Source organism: Magnolia sinica, chromosome 4, assembly GCF_029962835.1.
Source record: "Magnolia sinica isolate HGM2019 chromosome 4, MsV1, whole genome shotgun sequence".
Taxonomy (NCBI): domain Eukaryota; kingdom Viridiplantae; phylum Streptophyta; class Magnoliopsida; order Magnoliales; family Magnoliaceae; genus Magnolia; species Magnolia sinica.
The window spans coordinates 8,320,285-8,334,087 of record NC_080576.1 but is presented as its reverse complement, the minus strand read 5'-3'; the positions used below and the strand labels follow the sequence as shown (position 1 = coordinate 8,334,087).

General features: G+C 42.4%; 1 protein-coding gene across 1 annotated transcript; it reads left to right on the top strand.

Annotated features, from left to right (window-relative positions):
* Window positions 1-3,542: 3,542 nt before the first annotated feature.
* LOC131242334 (lanC-like protein GCL1) lies at window positions 3,543-12,073 on the top strand. Its single transcript, XM_058240918.1, has 5 exons — window positions 3,543-3,714; window positions 4,557-4,738; window positions 5,990-6,101; window positions 9,911-10,381; window positions 11,534-12,073. Exons 1-5 carry the CDS (start codon window positions 3,568-3,570, stop codon window positions 11,873-11,875), a joined length of 1,254 nt encoding a protein of 417 aa, XP_058096901.1. The 5' UTR covers window positions 3,543-3,567; the 3' UTR covers window positions 11,876-12,073.
* Window positions 12,074-13,803: the final 1,730 nt, after the last annotated feature.

Genomic DNA, 13,803 nt, shown 5'->3' with positions numbered 1-13,803 from the left:
ATTAATTTTAATATTAACAAAGAATGTTTTATATAGAGAATCTCTAAATTAAAAGATAAACTTAGATAAATGGTTTATTTTATTCTGTAAATTTATTATATATATATATATAATTTCTACAGAGACGTGCAGAAGATAAAATTTTTATTTTTATTATTTTTTATATATGGTGGGTCCCACTAACGATGATATAAATCTACTTCGTCCATCATCTCGGCCTGGCCATGAGAGGATATAAGGTCAAAAATGAGGCTGACCCAAAACTCAGGTCGGCCACACACAAGGGAACGGTGGAGTGGGTTCCTAAAAAAAATGGATTGTTACATGGAAAATGATAAGGAAAAGATGGAAGAAACTGAATATGTTAGACCATGTATTTCAGGGTGATGTATCAATTGGGCCCACCTATATCACTAAGGTGGATGTTATTTTAAAAATAAAAGCAATTGGGTCCACCTATATCATGATGAAGGTGGATATTATTTTAAAAATAAAACCGATGAGACAATTCTACCACATGTAGCATGCAGTGATGTATCAATTGGGTCCACCCATATACACGAGGAAGGTGGATGTTATTTTAAAAATAAAATCCATGATGAGAATTCAATCCATTACTTTTCCATGATAATCCATCACGATTATTTGTCGGTTGTTTTTGTTTCCCGCTCAATTAATGGCTGTCTAGGTAGATAGATTTGTGAAATAAAAGTAATTTTTGAAATATAAATCATACATGCTAGGCCCAGCATATGGTTGTGCCTCCTTTGGTAAGCTACATCTACTCAACCATAAAAGTTTTTTATGGTGGACGTTCACCGACCGCTGTTTCACATGTGGTCCACCTGGAATTTTTACTTGTTTAATTTTTGGAATCATTTCATAAATTAGTTGATACAATGCATGAATGGCAGTGAGCCCACGGAGTACTGAGTAACTCAGTACGCAATCCGATTTCGGATCACAGGAACTCGCCCCTAGAACAAAATTCTGTGAGTCGTGACGCTGAGACGAACTCGGATTGCGAACTGACAACGTCATTAGTGAAGTATCTACTGACAATGCTCTGTGGGCCTGCATTGTATATGTGTGTTTTATATAAGCCGTCTATCTATTTTTCCATGTCATTATAGTGCATGAACCGGAAAATGAGGGAGATACAAATCTCTAATGGACAACAATAGAATTTTTTTTTTTGATTGAATGGCCACCATTTAAAATTCCCTGAGGTTGATTGTAATATTTATTTGCCATCCAACCTGTCGATAATTTAAAACATTTGTAGCCCACGTGAAGATTTTAACGTTGAGTATTCAATCACCATTATTTCCTGTAGCATGGTCTATATGGAAGCAAATTGGCTGGTGTGCCACACACTAGCTATATAGCTGCTGTAGGTACGTGTCATGCGAAGACTAGCACTGATGCTCCTCGAGCTTCGAGTTGTACGAATTGTTCAAAGTAGATTAAAGTTACATGGGCCCCATAGTGATGTATTTATTATATCTACACCGTTCATCTATTTTTAGAGATTATTTTAGAGCATTATCCAAAAAATGAATCATATCCGAAGATCATATGGACCACACCACAAATAGCAGAGGAGATTATGATTTTACCGTTAAACAATTCATAAGGCCTACCATAATGTTTATTTTCCATTCAATTCGTTCATTAGGTCACGAAGACCTTAATGAAAAGGAAAACAAATTTTATATTAATCCAAAACTTCTTGGACCCCAAAAAGGGTTTCAATGGTAGGCGCTCAATCCCCCATTGCTTTTTGCAGTGTGGTCCACTTAATAGTTAGATCTATCTTATTTTTCGTCTCAAGCCATAAAACAAGCTTACTAAATGGATAGATGATTTGAATATAATACATACCTTATGATTAGACTCATAGGACTTGCTGACATCAATACAGCAGATACATAGTTGGTGTGAGGTACACCAGTAGTTATATAGTTGGTGTGAGGTACACCAGCCAATCTGCTTTCCTCATTTTAAGGGACACGGATTAGGCATTGACGGGTTGAGTAGCGAGTCGGCTGCTAAAGTGAAACTATAATGTATGTGTTATATTCAGCTACTAAAGTGATACTATGATGCATGTGTTGTATGTATACTGTTCATTCATTTTTAGATATCTATTTAAGGCATGAACCAAAGAACGAGGCAAATAAAAATATATTGTGAACCCCACCGAAGGAAACAGGGGGAAGGTGATTCCCACTATTGAAGCTATCCAAGTCCTGTCATAATGTTTATTTGAAATCTAACCTATTAAAAAGTAAAAAAAAGACAGAAATTAAGGGAAAACACAAATATCAGCTTGCTCTAACTTCCGTGGCCTCTGGAAGTTTTTAAGTTTTTAATGATGGGCATAGATGTACCCATTGTTTTTTGTGCTGGGTTCCACTGGAGTTTTGGATTTAACATCTCTCCAAATGGATGGAAGGTGGGATACAAAACATACGTTATGGTAGGGCCCACGGAATTTGCTGACGTCACTCCAGTTGCTATTATCGACCTGTTGGTAGCTAATCCCGCCCCATTTTAAGCTCGTGCAATAAAATAGTAAAAAAAAAAAATATATACCACTATCAGTAAGCAATCCGCGTAACGGGGACATGGATTGCGGGCGAGCTAACATATGCGGGCGCGGATTGGATACTGACAAGGTCAGTAGCCAAATCGCTACTGAAGTGACGTCACCAAGCTCTGTGGACCCCACCATGATGCATGTGTTGTATCCATACCGTCCAACCATTTTTAGAGATTGTTTTATGGCATTACAAAGAGAATGAGATAGATATAAAGTTCAAGTGGACCCCACCATGGAAAATAGTGGGGACAGTGACATCCACCGTTCAAAACTTCTTAGGGGTCACAGTAGTTTCCGATGAAGCTGATATTTTTGTTTTCACTTCATCTATCTCTATGTTAACTTATGAATAGGATGGATCTCAAAAATACATCACTGTGAGCCCTATAAATGTTTCAACGGTGGGTGTGACGGCTCCCACGGTTTTCTGTGGTGGGTCCACTTGAAATTTAGATCTATCTCATTCTCTTTGTAATGCCATAAAACGATCTCTAAAAATGGTTGGACGGTATGGATACAACACATGCATCATGGCATGGTTCACATAGCTTGGTGACGTCACTTCAATAGCCATTTGGCTACTGACCTTGTCAGTATCCAATCCCCGCCCCAAAAAAAAACAGACGTATATCGTGCAAAAACAAGGTGCAGCGCGGTTTCGCATGGGCATCTTTAATTGGACGGTACCGTTCTTGTGATTTCTTAACCGTTTATCTGCAGGAAACAGATCGGAAGGCAGTTATTGTCCTACAAAAGATTTTGTTTTTATAGATAGACCATCCATGGTGGGACGCACCAATTGTAAGGTCTGGATTACCGAACTATGGGTTTCATTTATCGGGACTTAAAACACGTGTAAACTGTGCGATGGTGTGGCCACCTCTTCTTCTTTTCCTCTATTTAATATCTCGCCCTTGCTCTTTCCCAGGTAGGTCTTCTCTTTCTTCCTCGGAGATTTAGCGATGGCATCTGTGGTGGAGTTGATGTCGAAGGAAGTTCAGGAAGACGGCAACGAACAGCTTGATCTTCTCCACGTGGCAGATCCTTCGATCACCTTAACTCTTCCAAAGGAGTCTTTTCTCAAAGCGGCCATCTCCCTCAAAGACCAGGTGAATCTCTTCTTCTTTCTTTCATCCCCTTGCGCGGTTTGTAAGTGGGCCCCACTTAAAATACCACATCACCGGGCATTGCCTTCAAGATTAGGTGTACTGGCTTTCGGCCCTTCTGTAATTGGGGAACAATCCTCGTCTGCTTATAACGAAATCTCTCTACTGGTGAATCCTGTGGCCGTCGATTCTTGATCGGGTGGGTGATAAGATCGAGTCCTGTGTATTTCTTGGCAACGAGGAATGTGTATATAGATGGGGGAGTTATTTGATACTCCGGCTGCGTATGACATTTGATACGCAGGCACTTGGAAAATCCCAATCTCTGATTCTTGGACACTTGTTTCTTGAAACTGAAAGCATGGATAAGTTTCATCTTTAACCGTCCCTTTAATGTCCACCAATCCAACAGTCAGATGACCCAATGATCTTTTTGGTTCATGATATATCTAAACTGAGTCGGGATCCGTACTTTGGACGGTCTAGTTTGAATTGATTGGATGTCAGGGATGCGATATTTAAGTTGATCTCTATAAGTGCCAGCGTATCATCTATCACACTATGCCCGAGTATTAAAGCTTCTCTCAGGCGTACATCAGTTAACGTGGGTGCTGCGTCTGACAACAATCCGCTTTTGACAAATAAACCCCCCTTTTCCCACTTCTTGTGTACTAAAATAGTATAGGAGAAGTCGAAAAAAAGGGGTTGGATGGGTTCAAAGAAGCGGGTATAGATATCACTAAACTTTGAGAAGGGCGCAGGATAAGCTCCAGCGATGACAGTGAGCGCAAGTTAGCAAAATATTAGGTGGTTGGATGACATGATGGCGGTTGCCGTCTTGGCAGGTTGTTGAAGCGACATGGAAAGAAGGAGGTGGGCAGATTGTGGACCCCACCGTCTATACGGGCTTGTTAGGGACAGCTTTCACATGCTTGAGATCTTACGAGGCGACGGGGAACCAACGGGATCTGCTACTCTGCACGGAGATCGTCCACACCTGTGTTGAGGTTGCACGTGTCTCCACAAGGTATGTGCGACGCACGGTTTCTAACCTGCACCACGAATTTAATCTAGCCTCTGCCGAGTGCGTACCGTAGGAAGCACGCAAGAATGCCCACGTGGGGCGTTTAATGAGTAGGAAACAGGTCCTCTACGGCACCTCTTGTAGGAAGAGCATGCACCACCCAAGCTACGTGGGCCCACCGTAATGTATCTCTCTGATCGACTCCTTCCATCAGTTGACGTTAGTGCCTGCGTCCTAAATTCCGGCCGACGGAAAAGGTCGAGCGGGCCACGTCACATGGACTCGTGGGATGGCTAGCCTACCATATAAACCTTCCTGGGGCCCACCGTGTCGTTTGCATTCCACCCAACCTGTTCTTCAGGTGTGCCCCACCTGGATGAAGAAACATCCAAAAAATAAACCTGACCTAAAACTCAGGTGGGCCACATTGAGTGAATTTGGAGACTGTGGGCGTGATTTTACATTCGTCGCTAGGTGTAACCTACATGATTTTTGTAGCGAAATGGATGAACGAATTGGATTTCATACACACATCACGGTGGGCTTACAGAGCTCAGGTGTGGCACCCTCTTCGTACAAGAGGCTTTCTAGAGGATTCCAGAGATTGGATGACGAGGATCTTTCGGCTTTCAAGACTTTTGGGCCATCATACATCTTAAGTGGCCCCGTCAACGGTTTCGATATTCAAACCATGGGTCCCACTGGGAAGTATTCTAGCCATGGGCAATGCATGAGCTGCTATAAGTATCCCAGTCATTCGATGCGGAAAAGATAGTAGGACTAATCAACCGCTTTCATTCAAATGTTCCTTCCATCTGAAGTGGTCCTGCACTGGTCAGTGTCACTCAGCTGGCCACCGACTATTTCAGTAGTCCGGGGACTACCGCTGGGTGTTGTGCTGTGGATGTGTCCCATGTGAAACAGCGTATGAATTGTCCATTGCGTGAAACTCGATTAAAGTCTGATGCGAAGTGGGCCCCCATTCACCCTTATCGCGAGGGGACTATTTCTCATCATGGCAGCAGAAACGATAAGATTCCTTTGCTTTGGGTGCACGACGCTTTTCCTTTCTAGTGTCTGTTGTCCTTAGCAAACCCCATTGATGGTGGGGCCCATCACATCGATGGTCTGGATCATCAATCCACGGCTCCATATTGCATATGTGTGTACAGCACTGGTCGCATTAGTGCTGGACATTTGATATGATTGCACGGTCACTAGGTCACCCATTTCAAACCTTAATTTCTTCTGTAGGCATGTCACGTTCTTATGTGGGAGGGGTGGGGTTTATGCGCTTGGAGCGGTGGTGGCCCACTACAGTGGTGACCGTCCACGACGTGACCTTTTCTTGGATCTCTTCGTTGAGGTACGCCCGAATGCTTGCATCACTATCATTTTATATTGATTTCCTTTTTTTTTTCACGAGAATCCATAGATGATGCCTGATATTTCTAGTTGAAACAAGTATCTTTACATTTTGGAATATGTTTTCTTTAACATCACAATATCTCAAGATATCTGGGGCATGTTTGGATATTCCCTAGATAAGATAGATTGGACCGTTTGCAATGATGGAAAATTGTGGGTTTCCTCATCTACAATGGCAGTTTCCTAGCTCAAGAAAGTAGGTGACTGTTGTCTCACAAAATTGGAATTGACACCTGTATCCAAATGGACACCGCATGGTCAAAATCCAATTTTCTTGGGTAAGAAGTGAAACCAAAGGCAATCATTACATTTTCGAAGGAATCTCTAATTTTTCCACTTGTTCTGAGTTTCCAGTTTGTATAGGTGGGTCCCATGTTTTGATGATCAAAACCATTGATATCGTGTGCTCGCGCGCACACACAAAACATCCCTCATCAAGGCTATGGAATATTTTGCATTCTCAGGTTTGAAAGTGAAATGTTGCTGTATTTTTCTTTACTGTCTATTGATTGGGCCCACCTAACATGCTAGGATTTTTTCATATGTGAGATTTTTGGTGCATAGCCATCAGCAAGTGGAACGTCATAGTAATGATTTGGATTGCAGAACCATGGGCCCACTTGTACATCAACAGATAAAAAGCCAAAACTGCTTTTGTACAAGCGCTTAAGCCTGGGTAATTGCATGATCCCTCCATCTCCAGTCATCCAAAGAAGTTAATGGTCCCCAAAAGAGTCATGTGGATATATTGTTGTGATAGTTCCTACTTAGCATGTTGCTCTTATCTCTCTGTTTCTTTTGTGAGGAATATATTATATTCCAAGAGGGGTCTTCTTTATCTTTTCTTTTCTTCCCCTTCAATACAATAAAAAAGAGCTGTATGGATGGTGATGGACACGTCCGTACTGGGTTAGAATGTCCTCTCACAAGTTTAATTGAAACAATGCTGTGAGGAAACCGAATTCACTCTGTTATCCAAGGGGGAAAAAAAAGGCATATACGATCATTAGGTGGGCCACACATTTGCATGTGATTTAAACTGCGGATCAAGTTCTATCAACCATTAATTCATTTTATACCATTGTCCGCCTCATGATCATACATGCCTGAATGTTAGGTATGAATGACATCAACATTGCTAAGTTAGGTATGGCCTCAACTCAACGCCCATATATTATTGTGATAGTTCCTACTTAGCATGTTGCTCTTATCTCTCTGTTTCTTTTGTGAGGAATATATTCTTTCTTTTGTGAGGAATATATTATATTCCAAGTGGGGTCTTCTTTATCTTTTCTTTTCTTCCCCTTCAATACAATAAAAAAAAAGCTGTATGGATGGTGATGGACACGTCCGTACTGGGTTAGAATGGCCTCTCACAAGTTTAATTGAAACAATGCTGTGAGGAAACCGAATTCACTCTGTTATCCAAAGGGGAAAAAAAAAGACATATATGATCATTAGGTGGGCCACACATTTGCATGTGATTTAAACTGCGGATCAAGTTCTATCGACCATTAATTCATTTTATACCATTGTCCGCCTCATGATCATACATGCCTGAATGTTAGGTATGGATGACATCAACATTGCTAAGTTAGGTATGGCCTCAACTCAACGCCCATCTTACCTGGGGAGAGTAGGCATCATAACCGGCTGCGCTATCCAGCTGGATACTTGTGAAAAAGACCAAATGACTGTTAGTTCTTGAAGACGGGCTAGTCTCAAAAGTAGTACATGTTGCTTGCATGCTCAGCAATCTAGTCTATCAAATTTATTGTTGTTGGAGCTTGGCGACATTTACCATAAGTTCACTAAACCATTGATCAGCAAGTCTCACCATGGATGGCCCACTGTCCACAACTGATCAGGTGTTAATTATTGTCAAAGTGGGGAGATTGTGTGAACTGTCGCTCAACTCTGTTGCTTAACATCTGTTTGCAGGCCACCAAACTGCATGGTTTGAAAACTGATGTCCAGCTGGGTTGGATCAACTCGGAAAATGTACCAAGTCTACACTTGAATCGACTTGGTATTTAGTAGATAAATTAAAAACAACATTTGAAATGGTCGTCCTTAGGTAAGATACATAAAGTAGCTAAGATAAATATAGACAACAAGGTCTCAAGTCCAACCAGTTGGACCACAAGTTATGGTCCCAACTTATTTGATGGATTAGATGTTGCACCCACATGAAAGGTTGGAAGCTATCCACTGGCTGGACCATAAGTTGTGGTCCAACCAGCTGGACTTGAGGCCTCAATATAGACATAACTCAAGTCGTTCCAGTTAGGGATGTATGTTTCCTTGGCGTAGGCCGTGAGTTCAAGGTCACTGCTTCCTTTCCAGGAGAGTGACTCAGTTTAAGTCACTGTGAAACGTGCTGAATTGACCAATTCAATAATGCAAATCTACAAGTCTTGTCAAACAAGCAGGTTTCTTAGTGACTCAGCTAAAAATTTCATCTGGTTGGCTCAGGTCAAGTCACCACATTTTAAAATATGCCAACCTGATGGTCAGGACTAAGGATAGCTGAGATTTTTGGGCCATGGCCCATCATGAACTGTCTAGATCATGACATGAATTGCAATATTCATGCAATTATATCAACAATACAACCTGCTTTTCCTTTTAAAAAAAAGATAAAGAAAAGAAAACATTGAACATAGCAACTGACGCCACAGCCGGCACATTCACTAACAATGCTGCTAGCATCAAATTAAGAGAAAAATAAATTATGAGGGCTTTTGCTTGGGAGGTCTAGCAAGGAAGGAGGCTCAATTGTTTCCATTTGCATCACCATATATGTGGCATATTTCTAGGCAACTGTTGACAAGCCTCATCATTTGAAGGGAGTGTAGTTTTTCCATATTAAACATGGTCCACTACTCATTTTTGGCAAAGCTTCTACTAATGGTCCCTTCTTTTTTTCTTTTTCTTTTTTTTTTTTTTTTTTTCCTTTTTGTATCAATAGGCTGACTAAGTGTGCATTTGGTTGCACCAAATTTCATGAAAATTTATACCAAATTAGACTGATTAGTAATGAAATTTCATGATATTTGGTGCAGCCAAAGACTCCCTGAAGTTCGATTTATTTTATTTTTCGAGCTTGGTCAATTGCGCATGCACACACAAGGCTCCAATGCCCTAAAGGTGTGTCAATTCGAGGATCGTCTAGCAAGCCTTCTTTTCCCAGGAGGCTCTGGTGTGTGGTCCCCACCAGGATGGCCCATAAAAAATTTAAAAAGAAAAAGAAAAGGTTTGGGCTGGGCTTGGATTGTGAGCTAAAGGTCCAATACTCTGATTTAATAAACCCCGTTTCATTTTGATTACTTGCCTAGCAAATACAAACCTTCTTGGATGTAGGTTTTCAGTTCACAGGTCAGGCCCTGAGCCTGCTTGAACCTTGTCCATGCTTGTAGCAAGGACTAGGCATGGGTCTGGGTTTTTGGTTCAAGGAGAAGCCTAGCTCTATTCCTCTCGTAGTCTCCACCTTTGGGTTGTGCTTGATGAATTTTAAGTGGGCCGGGTGGGGCAACAGGGAATGGGATCATGGCTTTTGTTTGGGCTACAATTCTTAACCCGTTTAGCAAATGCGGGCTGGCTCAGGCTCAGGCTGATCGCGACCCATTGCCACCCCCTGTATCTTATACACAATGTAAGTTCAAATTGAAGTTGCTTGTTCTGTCTCGGTCTACTGCTTTAGATTTTTGGTGTCCACCTAACAATCTCAATTTCGTTGATGTTTAGATGGCGCAAGAGAGAGCCCTTCCTGTTGGTCCCGACGAGGGTGGTTTTGGCATGTCATATGAGCTTCTCTATGGGCGTGCTGGATTTTTGTGGGCCGCCCTATTCATAAACAAGCACCTTGGGCAAGAGGCACTTCCCATGGGCCTTCTGATGCCTGTTGTGGAAGCCACTTTGGCTGGGGGTCGGGTAGGGGCATCAGACAACAAAGACTACCCTCTGATGTTTAGGTGGCATGGGACCCGGTATTGGGGTGCCGCCCATGGTCTGGCTGGGATACTAAATGTGCTTCTCCACTTCCCACTATCTGAAGAGGACCTCGAGGATGTGAAGGGCACTTTGAGGTATATGATGAGAAATCGGTTCCCCCACAGTGGCAACTACCCGTCGAGCGAAGGGAATCCAAGGGACAAACTGATGCAGTGGTCGCACGGTGCTGCAGGTGTTTCCATCACCCTATGCAAGGCTGCTCAGGTTAGTCCCCTTTTCATATTGGCACGAATGGTTTCAAGCTAATCTGAGTTTTACCATAGCATTTGCATGATGATATGACCATTGTTTGATACAATCATTGATGGGGAATGATCACACTCGTTCCGACCGTATGCTAATTATGTTGGAGCTGCGCGTGGCCCGCTCATGTTGCGTATGTAGAATCTAAACTGTGAAACTGGTACACTACCTCTTGTCTCACTGTTCACCCCAAGAATAACCCTGATGCAGAGATACACGGAGAGCACTGTAAAATCACACCTAAAACCTGAGTTTCTGAATGGCCTGATTTCTGGTGTGCCCCTTCATCTTGGTGGGGCACATTTGATGGATGGGGTCGGATGGCATAAACACAATAGGGTGGACCCAAATTCGTGGTGGTCATCACTTTCCCCAATGCCCCCAGGGTTCCCTTTTGTGCTACTCACTTGAGTTGTAGATCAGGCTGCATTTTGGGGGACAGGCATAACATGGGAGGTCATCTAATTAACAGTCAGATGACACTCACACATTACAGTGGCCCTACGCAGTTCCAATGTTGTTAATTAGCATTCATTCAGACCCATGATCATTACCCATCACAGGCATACCCATTTCTTCTGAGTTTTGTAATTTAATAGTTCAAACTTCAAAGTTGCACAAATGTATTACCATCAGGAGTTGATAAAACAGTGGATCTATCAAAAGAGATGTTTGCTTGAATACATCCGCCCTTTGAGTCTGGGTCATCCTCCAATGATCCAAACGGCTGATATGACAAGTCTCACTTTGTATGGTGGAAAATCAACAAATAAAACCTCTCAATTGATTTATTTCAATCATTCGATTATTTTGGCTCTTTTACTTTGACCATGAACAGTCACCACAACCTTTGTATAATCAGCAGGTTGAAATATTCAATCCGAGAGTTTTTTCAATAATCTCCCATCCAAGGGGGGCCTATCAAATAAACAGTTTGGGTCATAGGGAAAACCCGAAATCGAACAACTAGAGTCCTGATGTATCTTATTGCAATATGCAGGGATGTATTCAAGCAATCCTCATCAAAAGCATAGTGCTTGTCATCCCATAACTTGTTACTTCTGACTAGATGCTAGTACTCTATACACCAATGATTTGTATTTGTTTTTGTAGATATTTTCTAGCAATAGGGACTTCCGTGATGCTGCCATTGAAGCAGGGGAAGTCGTGTGGAAGAAAGGACTGTTGAGGAAGGTGGGGCTTGCTGATGGGATAAGTGGGAATGCCTACGCTTTCCTTTCGCTCTATCGGCTTACAGGGGACAAGTTATATGAGGAGCGGGCCACAGCGTTTGCCAGCTACTTGTTTCACAATGCTAGGAAGCTTGTGGCAAGGGGTCACATGTATGGCAGTGACCATGCCTATTCTCTCTTCCAAGGGCTGGCGGGGACTGCCTGTCTCTGTTTCGACATGGCCTCGCCAGAAAATTCTAGGTTCCCTGGCTTTGAGCTCTAGGGGCACTTTCTTCTAAGGTTTGAAGGCCATATGTTAAAAGCTTGCTTACGGCTTTTGTATAAAGAAAGATGTCATCTACTTGCTGCCCAAGACATTGCACTATATGCCGATGTGACAAAAAAAGTATTTCACACTTAATAGAAATGCGATCTCTTGTTTGTCGAAACTACTCACATGAAGTAATTGGTTTTGGTTGAAGATTATGTCATATATTGGAAATCTGGACAATCCCGAATTGAGATCATATGATATTAAGCAAATGTAAACAAGCAATTACAAAGTGTACACGATTTTAGACCATCGCAGGAAATAAGGCCATTAGGGATTCCAAGAAAATGATTTCCTGCAATGTGACATCCTTGTCCTTGGGATAAGGAAGACAAAGGTTGGATTCTTTGCGGAAGAAATTAGATACTTATGCAAGAGAGGAACATGATATTTACGGTTCCTATCCAAGCAAGAACTATAAAATTGAACTCCCATGTTTTGTTGTCATGGAAATTGTTATGGGAAAATCTGGACCAACTACAAGCGAAGCCGACCAGGAACAGCCACATCAATACTTGGTCAATGCAAGCGATCTTCAGCTCGGCCAAACGAGCATATGCACCAAATACTCTGAAAGGCGCAATGGCAAAAATACAAAAGCGCTCGGAACTTTCGAGCAATGGGTCACTAGTGTCCAGGGTATGCTCGGCTCGGCGTAGTCCGAGCACTTGTCAGGGACAGATATGTTCGGCTCATTCATTCTAATTTAGCCTAATGACACATGACAAGATCGGCCGTTATTCCACGTTCGTGGTGTAACCTGCGATATCAATGGGCGCATGTTCTCCACCCAATGGAGGAGATCCTGCCAAGATTGCCGGACGAGATTGGTCTAACTAAAAGTTATAAATAGGAAACTCATACAGAGGAACAGGTAAGCAAAATCTCTCACCCAAAACCTACCCACACTACTTAGACTCAGATTCCTAGCTTGACTCTTGGCATCGGAGGGTTCCCTGCTCTAGCTAGAGTCTCCTTTATCCTTCTCCTGTGCAGGCTTACAAGGTTACGCACAGGTGCTCGGAGCTCGCGAGGGTTAACCGGATTTTTGCATCAACAGAAATCATAATTAGATATTTATTATTTTCCGTCATTTTATTTAATTTGGATTTCAGCATCCAAACACGGCGGTATGAAAAACACCTGTGGAATCCACACGGAATGGAAATTTGTGAAATTTAATAATCCCTGTTGTTTAATAATCCACACGTGTGTGTATTTTAATGTGTGAGGTCAGCACATTTACATATTTGCAGTTGCAAGGGACTTGTGTCCGTTGATTGTGGGTAGTTGCTCTATTTCCCTTCTTCACCGTCTTTTAATGGGCTGATTATCTGATCGAGAAGGCTTCGGGGTCTGTCCACTGTAGGATAAGCAGACCAATGGTCAGGATCACCGAACCATGGCCTCAGCTTGCCCTAAGACCCGAGTATCTGGTTTATCACTACAAGTTCGGCATGCGGCCCTACACGAGCGTTTATGGCATCCATGTGTGAGATCCAGGGCATTCATCAAATGGGACCCTTTAGCAAATGTCTCCTAACCTGAAAAACCAGATTAGCCCAATCGTCAGGTGAGCCGTGTCTGCTTTGGTGTTGAACACTGGCCATTCTTCAATCGGACCATCAGTCTTTTCATACACGTGCGGCTCGTCTGATGACTGGAGGACCGGACGGATTTAAGGTAAGGAACATCCGCTGAGGATTCGCTTGATAAATGGCCTAGATCTAGCACACGTAAACCACATTGGCTACGTGTGTGGTGTGGAGCATGTTATAGGCCCGGAAAGGAGTAGAACGCCTCTTCCTTGATGTTTTTATCAAAATAGTCCGGCCATTTGAAGAAAATAAGCTCTTTTTTCATTTCCTTTTTATTAAAAG

Coding starts and splice junctions, on each gene's coding strand:
- LOC131242334 (XM_058240918.1), top strand. CDS start 3,568: ATGGCATCTGTGGTGGAGTTGATGTCGAAGGAAGTTCAGGAAGACGGC. Junction 4,739..5,989: donor GTTGCACGTGTCTCCACAAG/GTATGTGCGACG, acceptor TTTCTTCTGTAG/GCATGTCACGTTCTTATGTG. Junction 6,102..9,910: donor TCTTGGATCTCTTCGTTGAG/GTACGCCCGAAT, acceptor GTTGATGTTTAG/ATGGCGCAAGAGAGAGCCCT.